This window comes from Centrocercus urophasianus, unplaced genomic scaffold, assembly GCF_019232065.1.
Source record: "Centrocercus urophasianus isolate 14NV4802_14NV808 unplaced genomic scaffold, USGS_Curo_1.0 seq_13, whole genome shotgun sequence".
Lineage (NCBI taxonomy): Eukaryota > Metazoa > Chordata > Aves > Galliformes > Phasianidae > Centrocercus > Centrocercus urophasianus.
The window spans coordinates 38373656-38397037 of record NW_024884475.1 but is presented as its reverse complement, the minus strand read 5'-3'; the positions used below and the strand labels follow the sequence as shown (position 1 = coordinate 38397037).

General features: G+C 43.8%; 1 protein-coding gene across 1 annotated transcript in view; it reads right to left on the bottom strand.

The window, feature by feature from the left end:
• Window positions 1-1714: 1714 nt before the first annotated feature.
• CENPC (centromere protein C) overlaps window positions 1715-23382 on the bottom strand; it is a 90715-nt gene continuing 69047 nt past the window's right edge. Inside the window, exon 18 of the mRNA XM_042812445.1 lies at window positions 1715-1897. Within this exon, the coding sequence (XP_042668379.1) occupies window positions 1870-1897 (28 nt within the window). The 3' untranslated portion in view covers window positions 1715-1869. The remainder of the gene's footprint in view (window positions 1898-23382) is intronic.

Below are 23382 nucleotides of genomic sequence, written 5' to 3'. Positions count from 1 at the left end.
TATTTCAAAGATGCTGCCTTTTTCCTCATCGACCTCATTTTGTAGTTGATACATTTATCCTCCTCCTCCACCACCACCTCCACCTCCACCTCCACCTCCACCATATTTTGAAGATGTTGTTTTTTTCGTCTTGCTCATAAATTTTTGTCGTTTTTTTCCTCCTCCTCCTCCTCCTCCACCTCCACCACTGTATTCCAAAGATGCTTCTTTTTTCCTCCTGACCTTATTTTGTGGTTGCTACATTTGTCCTCCACCTCCTCCTCCACCACCACCACCACCACCTCCACCTCCACCTCCACCATATTTTGAAGACATTGGTTTTTTCCGTCTTGCTCCTAATTTTTGGTCGCTGTTTATTCCTCCTCCTCCACCTCCTCCACCTCCACCTCCTCCACCATATTTCAAAGATGCTTCTTTTTTCCTCCTCGAAACCATTTTGTGGTTGCTGCCTTTATCCGCCTCCTCCTCCTCCACCACCACCTCCACCTCCACCTCCACCTCCACTTCCACCACCGTATTTCAACGATGCTGCCTTTTTCCTCATTGACCTCATTTTGTAGTTGCTACATTTATCCTCTTCCTCCACCACCACCTCCACCTCCACCATATTCCAAAGATGTTGGTTTTTTCGTCTTGCTCATAAATTTTGGTCGATGGTTTTTCCTCCTCCTCCTCCACCTCCACCACCATTTTTCAAAGATGCTTCTTTTTTCCTCCTGACCTTATTTTGTGGTTGCTACTTTTATCCTCCACCTCCTCCTCCACCACCACCTCCACCTCCACCTCCACCTCCACCATATTTTGAAGACGTTGTTTTTTCCTACTGCTCCTAATTTTTTGTCACTGTTTATTCCTCCTCCTCCTCCACCTCCACCTCCTCCACCACATTTCAAAGATGCTGTCATTTTCCTCCTCGAAATTATTTTGTGGTTTCTGCTTTTCTCTTCCTCCTCCTCCTCCTCCACCTCCTCCACCTCCTCTACCTCCTCCACCTCCTCCACCGTATTTCAAAGATGCTGCCTTTTTCCTCTTCAACCTTATGCTGTGGTTACTGCTTTTATCCTCCTCCTCCTCCTCCACCTTCTCCTCCTCCTCCGCCACCATATTTCCAAAATGCTGCTTTTTTCCTCTTTGACCTTATTTTTTGTTTACTGCTTTTATCCTCCTCCTCCTCCTCCTCTTCTTCCTCTTCCTCCTCTTCCTCTTCCTCTTCCTCTTCCTCCTTTTCCTCCACCTCTTCTACCTCATTGAATCGCTGCTTCGTTTTTCGTATAATTCCTTCGCATTTTGTGTTCACTGCTTTTTTGTTTTCCCTCCTCCTCCTCCTCTACCTCCAGCTGCATCTTACCCTCCTTATTTCATCATCACCTTTTTTCCTTCTCCTCATTTTTTGATTGCTGACTTTTTCCTTCTCTTCCTCCTCCTCCTCCACCCTCTCCATCTCGATCTCCTCTTCGTTTCATCATCACTTGTTTTGTTGTCCTCCTCCTCCTCCTCCTCCCCCTTTGTGTTCCATCATCCCTGTTACTTTCTTTCTCCTACTCTGCCCCCTTTGTTGGCAATGCAACACCCCTGCTCCATCTTTTCCTTTTACTATTGCTTCTCTCCTCCTCTTGTTTCTCCTTTTCCTCCTTTTCTGTTTTTCATTGTTTTGTCCTCTTCTCTTCCCATTACTTTTTCTTCCTTTCTCCTCCTTCTCCTCTTTTCCTAATTTCCTCTATCTCCCAATACCCCTCCTCATCTATCGTCTCCTTCCCTCGTTGTTGTCACTTACCTTTTCCTCCTCAACCCCTTTCTCCTTACCCTCATTGCTGTTCTCCTCACCGTTCTCCTTCCTCACCCGTTGTTGTCGCTCTGCTCCTCCTCTTTTTATCCTGGCCACCTTCGTGCTTCTCCTCTAAAAAAAAATAGCAATTGTGACACTGAGCATAAAAGTATTGATAAGGAAAGAAAGGTTGAGGGGAACTGTTATGTCATGGACTGGATGGATAGTGATTGTGCAGCCCTGGAAAAGGGGTGGCTCGTCCAGGATTGGGAGGTGCAAGAAATGCACCTGTGTTTCCTGCCTGACCTGGGCTTAGTGAATGGCTGGCCTACAGTGGAATCATTTTTTCTGAATGAAGGCTGTTTTCTTTGAGGGTGTTGTCTTTAGTCTGAGATATTTTCACCAGTTGTGTTTCTCATCGTTTTTGTCTATGTGCTTATTGAGGTTTGTAGTTTTTCTACCTGTGCCTGGTTTTGCCAAGAACTTATCAGAAGCATTTTCACTGCTTCCAAGAACTAAGAGAAGAATGTAGCAAGCTGTAATTTTTAAGGCTTAGGGTTTTGTTTTCCATTACAAGCTTTTGTAAGGTTGCACTATCCTGCAAGTCTGATGACACGCCCTTAAGCTAAGATATAAGAATAAATAAAGGGGTGGGTAGAATTTGTCTCTTCTTAGCAGGAACAAGAAGGTAATACGATCTTCTACGATCTTCTCATGTCTCTTGCTAATCAAGAGGTAGAGGAGAAGAAATACAGCACCAAGTGTGTCTTTTGGGTTCCTGTAGCTCTTCACAAGTAGTGTGTAATAACCTATTGAGTGATGATGTGTAAATCCCAACAGTCTTTGTTGGGAAGCTGTCAGTTGGAGTTTTCTGTATGTAGACTGGAAGAACTGTAAAGCAATGGAAGCTTTCCCACTGGCGAAAGTTTTGGAAGAGAATGCTTTGAGAGAGTTGAGTTCTGTTACTGGTTTCTTAAATCTTCAACTGTTTTTGATCTTTGTTTCAACAAAAGGCAAAGCACAGAGTAGTTTGCTCCACATAAGCACTTAGAGAATTGCACATATCATTTCTTTTGGGATTAGATACTCAGTTTTACCTAATTGAGTGTTGTTTTACATGTATGACATCTACATATGCAGCTCCCAAATCAGCACCTGACAGACACAAAATGCTCCTATTTACCTTGTAGGCAGTCTGCCCCATATCTTAGCTTAGATGCTGCTTAGATGCTGCTTTCTTTGGTCTTGCATTAAAGTTATCCTTGTTTCAGTACGAAAATAGTGTTAAGCCTAAGAACAGATCATGAGCTGCATCAACTTGACGTCCTCAGTGTCTGGTGTTAGTATGACTGTGGAGATCAAGGACCTCTCTAGAGGCGATGCTCAAAAGCCTTCTCTTTGTCTTGTTTGAGAGCTAAAGTTAAGGGCTTCTTTTACTCCTTGGAAATTCCCAAGGGGAAGAAAAAAACAAAACAAAAGCAGATGATGTTTGTATGTTAAATGCTGTGGTTTAGAGCAGAGAGTCTTTGTTGTGCACCAGCAAGGGAGCCTGTGACTCTCTGGTCACAACTGGCAGCCAAACAGGGACACAGAAGGCAGACCGATCTGGAAAGGGCTGGAAGAAGCCCTCTGGAAAGGGGGCTGAAAGAAGCCCCTGTTGAGAGATGGCAGAGAGAAGACCTATCAAGAGAGGTTTTGCATAAAGAAGCAGGATGATGAGTGTTAGAGACTGTTTCTTCACCTTTCTCTCCAAGCTTGCTGTTGGACAATTTCAACAGCTAGGCGAGTCTAAGAAGCCTTTTGTCTGAAGGCTTGTTTAGGATAGAAACCTTTGATGTGTTTGATAAAGTGGAGACATGTTCAATGATTAATTTCTCACCCTGGCAACATTTCTTGTCCGTGGCTCTTTCCCCAGGCCATGAAATTCGTCCTTCCACAGGAGCAGGATGCAGTGCAATGGCAGCTGTTTGGGGGCGGGGGGGTTGGAATGGAATGTTCACAAAAGTCACAATGGTGACCGTGTTGTGTCACAGCAACAGGGACCGTTTGCTGTCAGAATGGAGCAGCGACTAAGCCACGTACTTAATCTGCACAATTAGGGGATTGTGATAAGGAAAGTCACATGAGAAAATGTGATCCAAGATACTGACGCTGCCTAAACCAATGGGCAGAAAGATTTGTCCGGTTTCCCTGGGGAAGACTTTTTCATGAATGGCTTCATTGGATACACTGCTATAGCAAATCTTTTTTGAAAGACCTTCTAGGACCTAATGTTCCATTCTCAAACTGCACTGCAGAGCACTGCTGTGTAGTCATTGCTACTGGCGGAGCTTTTGGGTTAGGCATACACTGCCCTTTTGCTGAAGGTAACACTGGTGCTTGGGGCCTTTGCCTCCCAGGAAATGTAGCAAAACACACAAAAGATGATCTCCTTGAAGGAACTGGGATTGTTCTGGCTAAGAGGAGTCTCAGGGGAGACCTTATCACTTCCTAAAAGTCCCTTAAAGGGAGGTTGTAGCAAGGTGGGGGTCAGCCTCTTCTCTTAGATACCAGCTGTAGGACGAAAGGGAATGGCCTCAGGTTGCACGAGAGAAGGTTCAGTTGGATATTAGGAAAAAAAATTCTCAGAAAGAGTGGTGAGGCACAGGAACAGGGAAGTGCTGGAGTCACCACCGTTCCTGGAGGTGTTCAAGAAGCAGGTAGCTGTGGTACTGAGAAACGTGGCTTACTGGACATGCTGGTGATGAGTTGAACCAGATAATCGGAGTGTTCTTTTCCAACCTGAATGATCCCATCCTGTCATTTTGTCTGCGTAACAGCATGCAACTTAATGAGTTTTGCATGCACTGCTTTTAGAGGAAGTTCCTTTTGGTTGCATTGATTCCAGGTGATGGCAGTAAAGGACCTTTGCTCTTTCAGCACATAGTGTGAAGTGCAGAAAGCTATCAGACTCCTGCTCCACCTCCAAAGGAAGTCATTCCTGTTCCTTCCTAGCAGCTCATCAAGACATCCATCGTGAGATGGAAAAACAACATGGCTTGGATTTGAGGGTTTTTCCCCTTCATTATTAATAAATAATAAATATGGTATATATTTTTCATTTGCCCCTGTGTGGGTCTTTCACACTGCGTAATCTATTATAATCTTTCAATATACATAGATACAATGCCATTACAGTGTTTATTTTTGGACTTGAGGTATTTCAGACTGCCCCTGGTTGTGCAGCATAGGTGTGTGAGCAGACAGAGGGTATCCTAATAAAGCTGGGCCTTGTCACTCAGGCAGATGGTTAACATAGCAGTGTTACGTCAGAAACAGTTTCAAAATAAAAAGCCTTGCAGTGAGCCTGAAATATACCTGCTGGAACTGGAACAGATCAGCCATTCACAACTAATGTTTTATTGGTGATCTAAAGGAAAGGAAGGAGAGAAAACCAGACCGGAAAGCCCTTACAGTTCAATTCGGTGTAGCCTTGACACTTCCTTTCGTAAGCCTGTTTTTAATGAGCGTGGGGCAAGATGGAAATGATTCTGACATAGCTGTTATCAAATGAGGCACAGTGATGACTGTTAAGGGAACGTGTTTCACCCGTGGTTTTTGTTAGACTGGGTAGTGTGTTCACTATCACTGGGTGAATGAACCCAATATTTTCCTGGCAAGGAATGGGAGGGTGGGGCATCTGCTGAAATGGTTGTTGTAGAGCAGCTTCAGGAAAGGTAAGTTCTGTCCATCCCAAGCTGTATGCAGCAGAAAGGCTGTTAGTGCTGTAATGACAGCAATCTTAGCTTCAGAATGACAGTGGGTATCAAAGTATTACTTATAGTTTTTTAGCTCACATTGAGAATGAGCTTTTGAAGCAAATTTCTTTATTGTCTCCTTTTACTGTCCTTTGATTTTCATCATTTTGCAGAACGTGAACTGGAATTATTGTAGATAGCTTAAGTAGACAGTGAGTTCCAGGAATGCATCTAATGCCCTTCAGTAACAACAGAGTGGGAATATATTTAGCAAAAAAGTGAAGAACCCCTGGAATGTTTTCAGTGTGAATGGCAGGTCCTCCTGAGCACCAACTATTTTTTTTTTCCTTCTGATAGATCTTCTGTTGGGCAGCTCTGCTTGCTCATGCAGACCTGGCTTGTATTCTGGCAACGGGAATGTTCACGAATGGAATTCATGAATGTTCATGAATGGAATGTGTGTGTCCAGCTCAGTTCAGAGGGAAAGTTTACATTGCTTTGTTGATGCTAGCCTGTGAACTTTGCCTGGCTAATGGGTGCCTTGCCCTGTGCAGGTATATCTGTGCGTGTGGCACAAGTTACGTACTTCCAGCTGTGGCATACCTGTATGCTTTTTGCATCTTAGTCTTGCAGGTAGAGAAAAAGAATGAGGCTAGGAGCGTGAGCTGGGTGCATGAGTTAATAACCTGGGCACCTTTTAAGTCACTGCATGTATTTCCCCACTAGTACAGACAGTTACATTGTAGCTCCCATCATCATCTGATTGCGGTCTCTCTGGAGCAGATCAGTTTTCCTCCTGTGATTGCAATGCGGGGAATTTCCAGAAGGTTACTCTTTGGAAACCTTCCATTTATGCGCACCTGTGATGGATTAGACTTGTGTTTAAAATATTCCTCTTTGACCGGTGTTTTTATGTCCCTTCTGGGTTTATGGGAGGGGCAGGGGGGAAACAGTATTTAGCCTGAGTAATCATTTTAATAAACTGAGTCTCTTAATAAACTAACGTCTCTTAATAAAACAGACTATGTGCTTTAAGTCCCTTCTGTATCTCCCATTATATTCTTCAGTATGGAAGAGCAAGAGCAGCTCAGTAGATGGAATGAGGTCCCAGAAACTCCTTGTAGAACAGGACTACAGTTAATTCTTAACTTCGTTGGTGGTATTTCATCTGCACTGCCTCAGTTCACATTTTTCTTCTGCATTCACTTCACAGAGTTGGTGAGCAGTCAGCAGACGCTGAACTGAAGTCTCTGCTTTGTCTTTTTGAATTGGTGATATTTTTGCTTTTCAGTGGAAGTCCCTGTCAGAAGTTGCTGTGTTACTGTGCTTGCACTGCATGGTGTTTGATCTTGTCCATTTGTATTTTGGTTTCGCAGATCACCTTTATTGTTTTTTCCTGCTTTCAGTTGCATTCTTGTCAACTTAGTGTCATTAGCAAAGCTCAGTACATTTCTCCTCTTTGACCCACGTACGTTTGTGGAAATACTACTGAAGATTATTCCCTAAGTAGATCCATAAGGACCTCGACTGGCAATGCTTTTCTAGGCTGACGATTTGCACTTCAATGCAACTGATCCATGTATCTGATTTTGCCAGCCACCTTAACGTTGTACCTTGAATAGAGCCAACGCGCACCTCATAAAACTTCAAATGAAATACTGCCCAAAAAGTGAGATCTACCCTTTATCCAGAAGTAGGTTGCTGATTAATGTTGCTGGGGAGCTGCAGGGCTGGCTGCTGCCTGTGGGTGCAGAGCTGGACCCGATGTGGCTAGCAGGGTCCGATCCTTGCTACAGCGCCGTGCTGAGATTGTGATGATCTTCAAGCAACCGTTTGGGATTGCAGTGGGTTTGTAGTGAGGAGGCAGGTCTGAGGTCATGTTGGGAAGCCAGTCCCTGAGTTGGGGTCTGGATCCCTGGAGTGCACATGTGGGGCTGTGGCTGAGCTGCAGGCCAGTACTGTTCAGATGTAGGTTAGGCAGAGGCTGAGCAGTGCTGCTGAGGTGAAATGGGGCCTCTGGGTCTGTAGAGTGGCAGCAGATCTCAGAAGAGAGAGGTCCTTGTCAGGACCAGTGAGACCTTCTCATGTCAGGGCTGCGGCAGATGCTTAGTTGCTAATCAGGCTTCCTCTTAATTAAAAACACGAAAAGAACCATGCTGTTTACAAAATGCAAGGTCATCTTTCTGTGGAAAATTTTATGGAATCTCATCTGTAGGTTAGGAAAGCTTTTGGGGTGATACTTTCTAGCTAGAGCTGGTTATTGCACAAAATAATTTCTCCTCATGCAGTCTTTCCAATCCATGAGATGAGAAAAGCAAGATGCAATTAATTGCAATGTGATTTTTTATTCTATTTATTTGAAGGGTTTACATTTGTTTTTTAACTTGCACTGTAGGATTACGTTAGTAGCTATAGGCATAGGCTGTACTACCCAAGTAAGTTAAGCATGTCCAGGAATGTTTCCAAGCTGTGAAACCAACTAGCTGGTATTGAACAACCCACACGCAAAACTAATGCGTGCAGTATGGGAAATAAACAGGAAGAGCTGGAGATCTGCGTGAGGTCGCACGGCTACGATCTAATTGCGATCACGGAGACGTGGTGGAATAGCTTGCATGGCTGGAATGTTGTCATGGAGGGCTATGTGCTTTTTAGGAAAGATCGGCTGATGAGGCGGGGTGGTGGACTTGCTCTTTATGTAAAAGAACACCTAGAATGTGTTGAACTGCACCTGGGGGAGAACGGTGTAGCAGTGGAGAGCTTGTGGGTGAGAATCAAGGGGCGGGCTGGTATGGCTGACACTGTTGTGGGAGTGTGCTACAGGCCCCCTGATCAGGAGGAGGAGGTTGATGAGGCCTTCCACAAGCAACTGGAAGCAGCGTCACGATCCCAGGTGCTGGTGCTTATGGGGGACTTCAATTTTCCAGATATTTGCTGGAAAAGCAATGTGGCCAGGCATGCGTGGTCCAGATGGTTCCTGCAATGTGCTGAAGACAACTTCCTGATGCAGGTGGTTGAGGAATTGAGGAGAGGGGTACTGCTGGACCTTATTCTCACTAATGGAGAAGGGCTTGTCAGGGAAGTAAAGGTTGGGGGCAGCTTGGGTTGTAGTGACCACGAGATGGTGGAGTTCAAGATCCTGAGTGGAAAAAGTAAAGCAAAAAGTAGGATTGCTACCCTGCACTTCAGGAGAGCCAACTTTGATCTGTTTCGGGGCCTACTTGGAGCTATCCCGTGGGCTAGGGTGTTAGAAGGGAAGGGGGCCTGTGAGATCTGGTCGGCATTTAAGCGGCTCTTCTTCCAAGCTCAGAATCGGTGCGTCCCTGTGAGGAAGAAATCGGGAAGGGGTGGCAGGAGACCTGTGTGGATGAGCAAGGAGCTCGTGCGCAAACTCAAAGGAAAGAAGAAGGCCTATGAAATGTGGAAAAAGGGTCTGACCACTTGGGAAGAATACAGGAATGTTGTCAGGGCCTGCAGGGATGCGACGAGGAAGGCTAAAGCCCGCCTGGAATTAAATCCAGTGAAGGGGATAAAGGATAACAAAAAAGGCTTTTTTAAATACGTTGACAGTAAAAGGAAGACTAGGGAGAATGTGACTCTCCTGCTAAGTGATGGGGGTGTTCTGGTAACGGGGGATGCTGAGAAGGCGGAGATACTGAATGCCTTCTTTGCTTCTGTCTTCAGTGAAAAAGCTCCCCCTCGGGAATCCGAGACCCTAGAGGTTAGTGAGAGGATCTGGGGAATGGAAGACCTCCCTTCCGTCAGGGAAGAGGTGGTCCGGGAGCGCCTAGGCAACACTAATGTTCACAAATCCATGGGACTCGATGGGATGCATCCACAGGTGTTGAGGGAGCTGGCAGAGGTGATTGCTGAACCGCTTTCGGTCATCTTTGAGAGGTCTTGGAGGATGGGGGAGGTGCCTGAAGACTGGAGGATAGCCAATGTCACTCCAGTCTTCAAAAAGGGCAAGAAGGAAGACCCAGGCAATTATAGGCCAGTCAGCCTCACCTCTGTCCCTGGAAAGGTGATGGAACAGCTTGTGCTGGATGTCATCTTCAGACAACTGGAAGAAAAGGAGGTTATCAAGAGTAGTCAGCATGGATTCACCAGGGGAGGTCATGTTTGACCAATCTGGTGGCCTTCTGTGATGTTGTCTCTGGCTGGGTGGATGGGGGGAGAGCAGTGGATGTAGTCTACCTTGATTTCAGCAAGGCTTTTGATACTGTTCCCCGCGATATCCTTATAACAAAGCTGAGGAAGTGTGGGATAGATGAGTGGACAGTGAGGTGGGTCGAAAACTGGCTGACTGCAGAGCACAGAGGGTTGTCGTTGGCTGTGCAGAGTCCAATTGGAGGCCTGTAACTAGCAGTGTTCCTCAGGGGTCGGTGCTGGGTCCGGTCTTGTTCAACATCTTCATCAATGACCTTGATGAGGGGATAGTGGCCACCCTCAGCAAGTTTGCTGATGATACGAAGTTGGGAGGATTGGCTGACACGCCTGAAGGCTGTGCTGCCATTCAGCAAGACCTGGACAGGCTGGAGAGCTGGGCAGTATAAAAACCGGATGAGGTTTAACAGAAGGAAGTGTAGAGTCTTGCATCTGGGGAGGAATAATTGCATGCACCAGTACAGGTTGGGGGATGAGCTGCTGGAGAGGAGCTCTGCAGAGAGGGACCTGGGCATCCTGGTGGACGACAGGTTGGCCATGAGCCAGCAGTGTGCCCCTGTGACCGAAAAGGCCAATGGCATCCTGGGGTGCATTAAAAAGAGCGTGTCCAGCAGGTCGAGGGAGGTGATCCTCCCCCTCTGCTCTGCCCTGGTGAGGCCTCATCTGGAGTACTGCGTCCAGTTCTGGGCTCCCCAGTACAAAAAAGACAGGGATCTCTTGGAAAGAGTCCAGCGGAGGGCCACGAAGATGGTGAAGGGCCTGGAGCATCTCTCCTATGAGGAAAGGCTGAGTGATCTGGGTCTGTTCAGCCTTGAGAAAAGAAGACTGAGAGGGGACCTGATCCAGGTCTATAAGTATCTAAGGTGTGGGGGGCAGAACGGTGAAGCTGGACTCTTTTCAGTGATGAGTGGAGACAGGGCAAGGGGAAACGGCCGGAAACTGCAGCACAGGAAGTTCCGCACAAATGTGCGCAAGAACTTCTTTACAGTGAGGTGACGGAGCACTGGAACAGGCTGCCCAGGGAGGTGGTGGAGTCTCCTTCTCTGGAGATGTTCAAGACCTGCCTGGATGCCGACCTGTGCGACCTGGTGTAGGGAACCTGCTTTGGCAGGGGGTTGGACTTGATGATTTCTGGAGGTCCCTTCCAACCCCTACAATTCTGTGATTCTGTAATTAGAATCAATTTATTATTATCATCAATTGCTATCATCAGCACAAATTGGAAGCTTTCCTTCCTGCCACTCAGCCTTTTCTAAGGAAACATGCAACACACAGTACCTCACATAGTAAAACCACAACCTCAACCTCTCAATTCCTTTGGCACACCTTAGTGCTGGTCTGCCTGTGGACATGTTACAGGCATTCTGTGCGAAAGCCTAGCAATGCTTAAAGATTGCTATTTTAGGTCCTCCAGATTTAAGCAATCCATATATAGCTAGTATAAAAGACAGAGATACAAAAAGTTCTATGCATCTTGGAGAAATAAAAAACGTTCATGATGTGTAGGAAACGACAAAGTAAATTATAACCAGGAAGAACAGAAGTTGTTTGACTCAAAGATGTAGTTGTATTTGAAGTGTGAAGGATGAAGTGAAAATAGCAGTTTAGGAGAACTTTAACAGAAGCACGATTACCCACAGATAAGGAGGTCTGGATATATTTGTGCTTATAACAATTTGCAATAGAAATGAAAGAATGCAGTCCAGTGCATGAAACTGGAATTGATTTTGCAGGAATCAGATGTAAGTTACCAAACTAAGGACTAGAAAACATAAACAAGCATCCATACATAAACAGGCATCCATTTAAGATTGCAAAGTATTCAACTAAGAGATAAAGAGGATTTGTTATACGAATAACAGATTTTAGAATCATGAACAGAAGGATGAAATAATACAGATGTACTTATTTCTATGATAAATATAATATTATATTCACTATTTTTTAATCTGTATATTTACATAAACAATGTAAAAAGCTCATGGTCACAGTTAGTTGTCTGCTCAATCTAACAGAGTTGTATGCAGTTGTATGCACAAATTAGAGCCAACATTCAATTTGGGATGTTCTACACAGTGAATCCTAGAAGATGAATCCTTTCTTTTTATGAGACTTCAGACATGGTAGTCATGAAATAATGAGAATCTTCCCAGATAAGTTCTCTGCTCTCCACACTGCCATGCTGAAAGCTTATCTACATAAAAAGTAAAGACTCCCAGAGAGAGACATAAGGAGAGTCATTCAGATTTTTAAAAATTGATCTTTTGGCACCTCATAGTCTCTACTGAAATTCCATTCATCCCTCCTTTTAGAACCTGGCCAGGTAATGTGTCTCCCATTTGGCAGACTGGGGGACAGAGCTGAAAAGCAAAGCATCAATGGTGCAGGTGGCCTTTGTAGGTAGAGATGGCTGTGTCTTGAATGCTAATTTCAATTTTACAGCCTGCAATTGAATGCCAGAACAGACCTGTTTTCTTTTCTCTTTAGTAAGAGGGAAAACTACACATGGTATTGCTGGAAACAGGCCAAGCAGCGCCAAGTGTGCAGCAGGTAACTGGCAGCAAGGCAGCCGGAGCTCTCACACAGGAGACAACTTTCATGCTCTTTCGGAGCGAGCAAGGATTATGCCAAGCCCTAATGTTCCGTACAAAGGAAATGAAATCACTCAACATATTTTACAGCTCAGGGAAAAACATTGCTTCATTTTTCCTCAAATGAGGTATTTAGCTCTGTTAGCAGAACATTATTAGATTTATTATCATAGCAAGTCCAAGAGAGCTACCTGTTTAACTCTTAATACAGCCGAAGTGCTATTTGGAAGGAGGAAGAGAGAGAACATACAATTGTAGCAGACAGAAATTTTGATAAAGTGCTTGAACAATTCTGACTGCATTGAACTAGTACAGCACATTAGAAGAACACAATTATCTCAATAGTTTGGAAGGAGATGCAAGGTTAGAAAATACCGTTCCAGGTTAGAGACCTGCATATGTTATGCACAGCAAGGTTACTATCCAGAGAAGAGAATAAGGCTACAGCTCCTGCTTCTGACTTAAAAGCAAGCAAAACTGTTCAGGTCCCTAAGTGATTTGGAGTTGTACGCTGTTTTCAAAGGTTGCTCAGGCTCTGAATTTAATATGAATTAAATCCCTAAGTGCACTGCATTCCCTTATCTGTGCTCTGTCTGGTTATGTTTAAATAATGTCCATAGTCCAACATGTATAACTCTTGCTGGGCGATACTCACTCCACCATTTCCATGAATTTCACACTAATCATTTACGGAGTATCACGTAAAACCCAGAAGCATGGTCTGCTCACTGCCACTGCTTGTCTCCATGTCCATCTCTAGAGCTAGGGAGGAGGAAACAAAGGGTTTCCTTGCTGTTCTGCAAGGTATTAAGCAAGGTTCTGTAGCACATTTTTTGGAAACACCTTACAGCACCTGTGAGTGCTGTGACAGGTCCTCACATCACCATAGTAACACTGGAATTCTGTAAGGGACGAGGCTGGCTAAAAAAATCATTTAACAACAGACTACAGCTGAAAATTAGGAGGTGGAGGGGCTGATTCAATGCTCAAGGAACAAAAGGAGAAAAATACAGCACCAACAGGGCCAGGAGTACGTGGCACACACCAGGCACCAGCTGTTAATATCAAAAGTGTTAACCAGAAGAGTCATATTTGATGGTGTGGCCCGCACAACCATCATCACAGCTTCTGATCTCTGCTACCAGCAGGAACTGCTGTGTAGCTGGAAAACAGGGAGCAAAGGAAACCAAAAGCACTCAGCACTATCCAGGCAGCATGAAGAACAGTCCCAATCCCAGCTCCCCAGTGTCCCAGGAAGCCACTTTCTGTCTCCAGGACCAATAAACAGCACCAAATCTCCAGCTCTTTACAGCCCAGTGATACAAAATCACTGCACCTCTTGTGCTAGCATGGTGTGTCAATGCACTTGGTACTGATTTTGCAATTATTTATTTGTGCTCACAGATGTATAAAGATATATACACAGATGCCAAGTCAGAAATGCTCAATATGTAGCATTTAATTTGAGAAACGAAGAGAACAACCCCACTTTTACAAATAGCTGTAAAATTGTGCTAGAGGTCCTTCCCATCTCTAGAGTGTTCTCCAAAAGGCTGAGAGAGCAGATGCTGGGCTGTTAAATGATTTGAAAACCAAACACACAAGCGTGGAGTGGGGGGAAACCCACTCTAATCAAACCCTAAGAATGCGCTTGATGGTTTCCGCAGCCAGGGCATCTTTCTGAGTGACAGACAATTCATCTTTTTCCAGCTCCTATTGCCTAGAGATCAGTCTTTTGCTTGTTTTCTGCTAAACCTACATAAACCAAAGTATTTTCAAGCAGGAAACCAGATGCGATGGGGCCTGCCCCAGCCCATTACAGGGACATGGGGGTTAATTATGATTGATGCCATATCACTCTTCATAAAGCACCCACTTGCCACATCAGGTGTTTTTACTGTCATTTGTGGAATGATGCCGGGGAGATGCCAGCAGTCAAGGTCTGGGGTCAAGGAGAAAGGGACAGAAGCATGAAATAGCCAATTAAGCCTTCCCTCATGCCAGGAGAAAGAAATAGAAACGTGCATTAAGCACAACCCACGTAGTAATTTTTTCCTTGTGAATTTTTCCTTGTGTTTTCATGCTGTCTTTCGCTGCCAGTGTCATCACCTCTCACAGCGATCCAAGCCGGTGGCTGCCAGGGTTAAGCTGTGGCATGAGACGGGCAAAGCTGAAAGGGCCACAGAGCCAGCAGAGGAATGGGAAGCTGGTACAACCACAGCAATAGGTATAAAACCAACACCATTTCAGACACAACTTTGTTGCATCACTAACATTGCTCCTTTTGGGACTATACGCTATTGAAGCATCTTTCATTTCTAATGCATTTCTGACTTTGTAAGAGGAAAATGCTAAGAAATTCATGTCTGTGAATTGGTGTGCAGGCACAGTTGAGCCCATGGTGTTTTCCTCATTCTGTCCAGTCACGGATATAAACATGGTGCACACACACCATGGGAGTGGAGGAACAAAGGTCCTCCCTGGCTTGTTGAGATGGAAGAAATGCCTGAATCTGGTATTTCACCAGAAACACCTCTAATAGGTACACTGTCACATGGCACATGTCATGTGTTCTACTTTTTGCGTACTAATCACAAAAACGGCTTTCAAGCCTTTTACTTTCCTTCTTTTTTTCCTGTTTGACAAGACCAAGTTCAATAACTGCTCCAGTCTGTGGTGTTAGGCAAGTTGTTTCTCTGCTGCCCATTTGGCAGTCTCAGACACATCCAAGACACCAACATGACCTATGCTGGAAACTGGTAGATATGAGAGCAAGAAATGCACTGGTAAGCCAGGGTGAAAAGCCTGAGCACAGCTCCCTGCTTTAACTATTTATGGCTGTGGAGTATTTTTTAATCAGGTATGGCTTCACGTGTGCCAGCAGTAGCTGCCTTCTTAAATGAGTTACATATATGGATCAATAGTAAATGAACTATTATGCTTAGCTTTATCTGTTTTATGAATTAGACTGACTTACTGTATTTTAATGAAAAATCAAGGTGATAAAACTCATAAATGAATAAAAGCAATAGTGTCTGCAGAGCCCAGTATTGAACGAGCTGGCTAATCTTATGTGTGAGGTTATTTATCCTCCATTTCTAGCATCACTTTTTTTTTCCTATTTAAACTAATCAGAGTCCTTTCAGGGAATGAGGTAAAAAGGAGGAGTCCTAAAATTGGTTTGCTCAGGCATCATTGCTGGCTGTGGCTCTTAGCTCAGCGCTGGGCCAGAAGGAGCTATGAGACAGACATTAGAAAATCAGTGAATAAAGAATAAAGCTCACGTCTCAAAGTGCAGCTTATCCACTAACTCATTCTCTAACTTTTCTCCTAACTTTGCAGCCATGGTATTTCTCTGTGGTGAAATGATCAACACTGAAAGGAGGGATCATCTTCAGCTGATCATCTGGGTATGTGTTGGGGGGGGAATAAACAAGTTTCCCATTAGTTGCAGAGAAGTGCACAAATGAATTACCTGCTGTTTTCAGCCAGTCATGAATAATTCAAATTCCCCCGTGTCAGTGGATCTAATTAGTAATCATCCAAACTATTCTTAAATTATCTAGTTTGGAGTTACTTGCATGGCAACGACATTCATTTCCGATAGGATTATTAATCCATTTGCCAGTGTGAGATTGCCAGGGCAGAGGCAGTGGGAAGCCATACCATCAGTTAACGTTATTAATGTTTCTTTAACAATTAACCTACCCAGTGTTCAGGGACAAATAGCATATGTCACGCAGAGAGATATTTTTAAAGCTCTGTGGATATGTGCCATACATCCTGCTGATTCGGCCACCTTGAAATGCAAGGAGCTGTCATTAGCGAAGGCTTGACCCTGAACAAGCAAATTGCATACGAACCAAGAGAAACTAGGAAATAATAGAGTTACCTACATGTCACAGCAATAGCTGAGGTGTGAATACACACCAAAAAGTGACTTTGCAACTCCAAGGCCCACTGGAGTGCTCCTCACTGTTTCCTGCTCAGATAAAAGAGATTTGCATTTTTCCTCCACTGCTGATTTGAAGGCTCTCAAATGTAGCTCATGTCCAAAGCTTACTTGAGAGGTCCCTTTCCACCTCATCTAGCCTGTGGCTCTGCAGTTGGGTTTGTTTGGAAAAGAAAATGTCCGTTCTGCATGCCTTAAAAGATGGAAGAGCTGACATGTCAGGAAGCTGTATGTTTTAACATAATCCAGTAAATAATGAGTGTTTCCAGTGCATTCTCTGTCCACTGGGTACTCACAGTGAAACATCTGCTTTGACACTTCTGTATGCAGTTTGGAGTGAGACTTTTGTTTTGGGTAAATTATTCCTTATCTACTACTGTGGGAGTTTCATACCTAGTTTAGAAACATCTGGCACTGATCCTTGTCAAAGACAGGACATGAAGCTTAGATCACACAAAAATGTGTTTCCAAACTCGCTTATTTTTAAAAGGACTTTTAAAGTAAATTGAGAGTCGATGCCAGCTTGCAAAAAGATAACAGCTTGATGTCCCATAGAGAAGCTCTCGCTCCCAGCCAAGCAGCATTCAGGTCCTAGGCAGCTCACTGCCACAGCCCAACCCCTTGCATAATCCAAAACTGTCACTGATCCAATACTCACACAGTTGAACAGCAGGAGAGACTTGTTTTGGGAGGCTACCAGCACTAATTCCATCACAGGGTGAAGCTCAGGCAGCAAAGGGAATCACTCCAGAGTATCTGCCACCATATATGTGCACATATATGCACTATATGTTGCAAATAAAAACAACCTGTACCTTTCAATTCACCCCATATGATTTTTAAAGCTGTTAACTCATTTTGAAGCAAATCCTGCTTTCTTAGTCACTCTGGAGACTTCATTGGAAATGGATATTTGCAAGAACACTACATAAAATACCTTTAAAATCAGTAAAACCTAACAGTGGAAAGACAAAGGAGAATTGAGCCTTTACCAGCTCAGGACAACCAAGAGAGCTGTCATTAATTAGAATTGCGAATGCTTTCTCATTAGTGCAATATGTTGTGCTGGAACTGGCCATGTGGAAAAGTGCTGCACGATAGAATAGCATGGGAGAGAGCACAGCACAGTTTTTAACAGATAAAAAATAAATAAATAAGTTGGTGCCACCAAAAGAAAGGAATAAAGTTGTAAACATATTTCCCAGACATCAACTAACAGCAGGAGTTTACAGTTTTTCTGCAGTGGCCAAGTATAATAAAATTGATCTGTTGACTATACAGATCCATAAAATAGTTTACACAGAGTTAGAGTTATTGCCAGTTGGATCAGAAACAAAACTCTTCCTCAAGAAAGCAGCCTTGTAAGCATTCTTTTTCCATTGCACATCAAAGCAACTGCTGGATAAGCGAGGGCCAGGTTTCCAGAACCAAGGACTGCAGGATACTCTGCATTTAAAAATTGCTCAAGGACCAAATGTGGGATGATGGATGAGCTGAAGGGGACTGGAAAGCCCATGGACATTCCCCCAACAGAAGTAGATGCACTCCTCTACTTACACCCATCAGTGAATAGTACCTGGCCTCCAAGTCTCGCTGTTCCCAAATGAGCAAGGTCTTCTCCCCACAGTCATGTTATTTGGACAAACCCTACCAAGGCCAAGCTTTCAACATCATCACTCCATGTAATCTGGTTTTACAACTCCATCCCTGTGATGATGGCTGCGCTCCTATCTCCATTGCACATATGAATAGATGACCTGCAGGCAGCTAGGGTAAAGCAAAAACAACCTGAGGCTCCAAAATCCCTGCCTAGCATTCTAACCACTTGAGTAGCCAGTAGGCTACCACAAGCCTCTTTTCCTTAACATTAGTCATACAATTAATAAAGAAAAGCTATATATTAAGTGTGCAAAACCTTAACTCATTATTTCACTGCACAACGTTTGCAAAATCCTCCCCAATGTGCCAGCATTTAGTTGCAAATATGCCAAGGTTAATAGCTATAATGTAAAATCGTTATCTGCAGCAGAGTATTAATTAGGGCTCTCATGCACAATGCATTAACAATTTGCATGCAAAGAGGGTTGCAGCATTTCTCCACAGGACGCCGGGAGGACGGTACAGTCGACAGAGCTGAAAGACTGTGGGAAAAACCTCATGCTGAGCTGCCTGGAGTGGGGCTTTAAGGCAAGTGCCAGATGCTTCATTCCTGCCCTGCGTGCTGGGAAATAAGCAGTTTGTCTGGACATCTCCACATCGCTGGGCAGGCAGAATTGAACTTGTCCTGCAAGAGCCCTGCACACAGCAGGGATGTACCTTAGCATCGGCTGCTTTCACCCAAATGCAGCAGGCACCATTTCGAACCTCCGACACTAAGCTGGCTTTGACATGCACAGGCTGTGTGTTTTTGGAACAACACTTTTAATACAGAAAAGAAGATCTGATATGTTTGTTGCTACTAGTACCAGAGCCAGTCAGCACCCAACACCCTCAGATCAGTAATTTGGCAGAGACCACTTGCACAAGCCACAGAGAAAGACAGAGCACATTTTTCCTGTCATTTTTGCAAATTTTATAACTTTGGAGTGCCTCCCAATCTCCCACACACAGCACTTGAACCTTCTGCCTCACAGGGTAGCTCTAGGACAAAGCTGCAAAACTCTCATGGGGGACATGAAAGCTGTTCAGCTGTAGGTCAGCATCACAGCTCCTGCTCACTTCTACTTTTTGTCCCCACAGACTGGAACAGAGGTGCCAGCTAGGTTTTTAGCTACTCAGTTGCAGTGATGCTGCTTCTTCAAGAACACATTTTTCCATTCAGCTGCTTTCCACATTCAGAATGGGAGCTCTGTTTTTAAGAAGCGACAACACCCAGGCAGATGTCTCAAACAGTGTGACTAGGTCTTTATAGAAGCTCAACAAGGTCAAAAAACCACAAGGGAAAAGCTAGATGGAACACTGCAAGCCCTACACATCTACCTTTTCCTCCTAAGGCAAGCTGATCTCAATTCAAATGGATGATGTAGACCGTCAGGTAGGAGAACACATGCATCTTCCTAACACTATTAAACTCATGGTCTTTGTGTAGGACTGGAAAAGAACCCTAGAGAAGATGATCCTTCAGAAAAAAAACGCAGCCTTCTTTATTTTTAATCCTGGAGAAGAAATCAAGGTCTCTTATCTCAGAAAGCTTTCAACAGAAACAAAGAAGGTTCTAGCAACTTGCACATATGCTTTGCCATCTTAGAGATGAAATACTACAGCTGGGACAGATGGTCAGTATCTGGCTGTGGTGAATCTAAGGCTCTTATTAACGTGATCCATCACCAAGCCAATAGTTAATACATCAGTCTTCCTACAGAGACTGTTATCTTGCTGCCAAACTCCAGAAATAAATGATGGCTGTGTGACTTGCAAATTGCTGGATACGGTCAGTGAGGCAAAAATCAATGGATCCTCTAGAAAATTCCATCTCTAATCAGGTCTGGATTTGATACGAGGACAAAACCTTCTGGTGTTTTTAGGCCAAGCATGAGGGCGATATCTCACATTTGAGCCTTGACAGCAGGTGCAGGGATGCTGGCAAATGGTGCTGACAAAGTTGGGTGCCTCTAAGCTTTGTGCAAGATGCTCATGATTTTTAAGTAGGAATTTGATATACATGTATATACTTGTATATATATTGTATGGGGTTTGTGCACAACGGGGGGAGTCAAGCCATGCCCTATTTCCCAAATACCTAACATTTTTATCAGAGTACTGGGAAGAAAACCCAGATGTATTCTACCCTTAGCAGGTGCTAATATTTATTCAAATGGTTATTCCACCTCTTAATCATCACCAGAGCTCTTTCTCCTTTCCAGCAGTGCCTCAATGGACAAAAAGTATGGGTGAGGCTTCAGCCAGGGCTCAGCTGGCTGTGGGCTGAGATTCCTGCCCAGGAGGGCTGACAAGAAACCAGGAAAAATAAATCTCTGCTTGGAGATGCCTGCCTAGCTCTCCTAGCAATGCTCCCCCACGGACATCTTTTGACTTTTTAAGGATTTGTTTTATTTTTCATTCAATAACGAGGATGCAGATGTCCCGCGTTTCAAAGTATTCCCATTCACTTCTCTTGCGCTCTGTTTTTTCTTTTGTTTCCAGCACTTTCAGAGCAGGGCAAGCACTTGATACGCTGAAGGTTCACATCCTTGAACCCCAGGAAAAGGAAAACACATCCTTCCAACACTGCTCCTCCCTCTTAAAAACAAAGCCTTGTTTCTTTTCCTCTTTGGGCTGTGACCTCCTACTGTACCCTCCATCACCCCTCTGGTTTCATGCATTAGTTGGCGTTCCTCAATTTCAAGGTCTCCAAGGCATCTTTGATCCTTACAGCCTCCTCCTGCCACGTACTTCCCTCGCCATCCAAAAATGCAGCAAAGATGAAAGGAGTGGAGATGAAAGAGCAGCAGAGAGCTTGATCCCCAAGAAAAGGTGGGGCTCAGCAAAAGCATCAGAGCGCAGCCACCACTGCAGACACAAACTGTAAACCTAGTTGGCTCCCACCAAGAAGCCACAGGGAGGGGGCACAGCAACAGAGCTCTGCTGGCCAGTGCTGTGAATTGTGGATTTGGGGCAAATTGCAGGAGAAGAAGAATACAAAGAACTACAGCACCTTTGCAGCCAAAATGCCTGATCCTGAAAAGTGCAAATTGCCAGACTCTGCTGAAACCCACAAGCATCTTTCAATTTTCATGAGCTAAAAGACTCCTGTCTGAGGCCAAATGAAGCCCAAAATACACTAACCCCACAAACACACTGAAGGTATTCTGGCCAAACAAAGGTCTCAGGTTCGTCTCAAGCACCGTGCCAGCGCATTGCACAGGGAAAAGCCAGCAGGAAAAGGCAGAGCTATGGCCACTGTACCATGATGTGTCACAGGCACGTTGAGGACTGCAACCAATCAAATGATTTCTACTGCCCTCAAAACAGTTTTCCCAAAGTTCCCCCAACAGCAATGAAAATGTCTGAAAATTCAGTCAGAGTTCACTGAAGTATGTAATACTTAACACTTTTTAAGACAAAAGATTTTAGCAGTAGAAGTCTCAAATCTAAATAAAAGGCCTTCCTTTCACTAGTCACTGCCAGAAGCTCTGTCATTTTTTTTAATTCAGCCATCATGATAGATTGCTTGAATATACTCATTTTTATACTCGGAATCTATTCTCTACACAAAATTCTGCTCTCATTTCTACCCACAATGACTTGAAATAATGGAGTCACCTCATTTATCTCAGTAAGTTTAGAGTTGTCTGGCTAATCTTTTGAATCAGAGCTAGTGGAGCTAGCTGGAGTATTTTCTCTAAACCAGGATTTTTTGTAAGCAATTAAATATACAAATTACAGACTTCTTTTTAATGACCTGCAACGCTACCATATTTGTTGTACCTTGGGCTTTTGGCTGCTCAAGAGTAAGCCCTTCTGGTGACAAAAATATTTTAATAATTGAGTAAAGTTATCAACAACAGCAAATTCAAAATCTCACAAATTTCCGACAAATTCAAGCAATAACCGGAGACAACCTACTTACCTATATAAAATGCCACACTCTAATTTAAAACATCTCCCCTTCCCAGTCTGTGTTTAGAAGCCTTATTACATGTTACCTATGACTGCAGCATTTCATCAAGACAAAACTTCAGATCTTCCCAGCTTTACAATAAAAAGAAAAGAAGGGAACAGAAACCCCAGGAAGTCCTGAAGCAGAGAACAGTGTGATTCAATATTGAGTCCCCAGTGGCTACTTGATTCTGTACCTATATACCAACCCCATGACCCATTGCAAATGCATCCCAGATTTACAGAATACTTTTCAAGAACTTTTCTTTTTTTTTTTTTTTTTTTTTAAGAATATTATCCTGTTCTATATTTGTTTTTTAATGCGTGGATTCCTACAATGAACGTAGGAAAATTCCTCCAGCACACCCATGGAGCACTCATAAAGCTAGAGAGGAGCTTTCCTGGAAGGAGCTGATCCATCAGAGCAGCCCTCTGAACTCTGTCTGAGCTTTGCAAAACTACCTGGGTCAATGATAATTATTTTCAAAGTAAATTATATTCTCTGTCATATCATATCTCAATTAACCAAGCAGTCATCTCCTGTCTGGCTAAGTCCCTGAGTAGGCAGTTTGTTATCTGCTGCTGTGAGATGAGATAGATACCCATACAGCTCTGAGAAACGTTCTATTTTCTATATCCACCCAATCCACTTCAAAGGCAACAAATGGTCAACAGTTTGCTAGTCTATTGTTACCTATAGCCTTTCTCTCTTCATTACCTGATTATCACAGGGATTCTGCCTTCCTTCTGGGAGCAGTCCCATTTATATGTCTGTCCATAATTTTTCTAAGTGTGAGCATCATGCACCAACTTAGGGATGCAATCCCCCATGGGTCCCTGTCATGATTAATCAACAGAGGCAAGAGAAGGCAGAGCTTAAGTCTCTGCTGCATAAAAAGCAACCCTAGCACAAAAGAGTGCCTCCCCATCTCAGTGACCTAAACTTACCCTGCCATGAGACTAGCTTCTCTGAACACATCATGTCTGCTTCAGCAGTCTTGCACCTCTTTCTACTCTGACTGTCACCTGGCTTTTGGAGATCAGAGCTTTTAAGATCGAAATGTTTATAACCAACCTATAACACAAAACAGTCAGACAGTGTCATTCTTCCTCTGCTTGTAAACAGCCTCAATGATAGCAAAAAAAAAGCTAACAAATGGTAAACTTTCATAAATACTTTTGATCTCACTGGCTTCATAAATCTTTCACACATTGGACAGTCAGCCTAACAGGACACAGAAATTTTGCTCTTAGTGCCATAAATCTTTCTCACGTTCTTTCTATGGCCATAATAATAGAAATTTATTGTTGCTTTCGTTTCCTCCCATATTCAGAGTAATTAATCTCGATGTGTTGCTGTGTACGTTTAGAGACAGTACATTTTGTGTCTGCCCATTTGTATTTTTTTCAACAGCGAGTCCCATCTGAGTTAATATATTGTGTTATATTATATATAACCACTGACCATAACTCAGATAGAACACAACACATTTTCATTTTGTTGTCCCATTATTTTTTCAGTAAGTCGATACGATATGAGGTGAAGCGTGCCTGGCTCAGCACTTATTGATC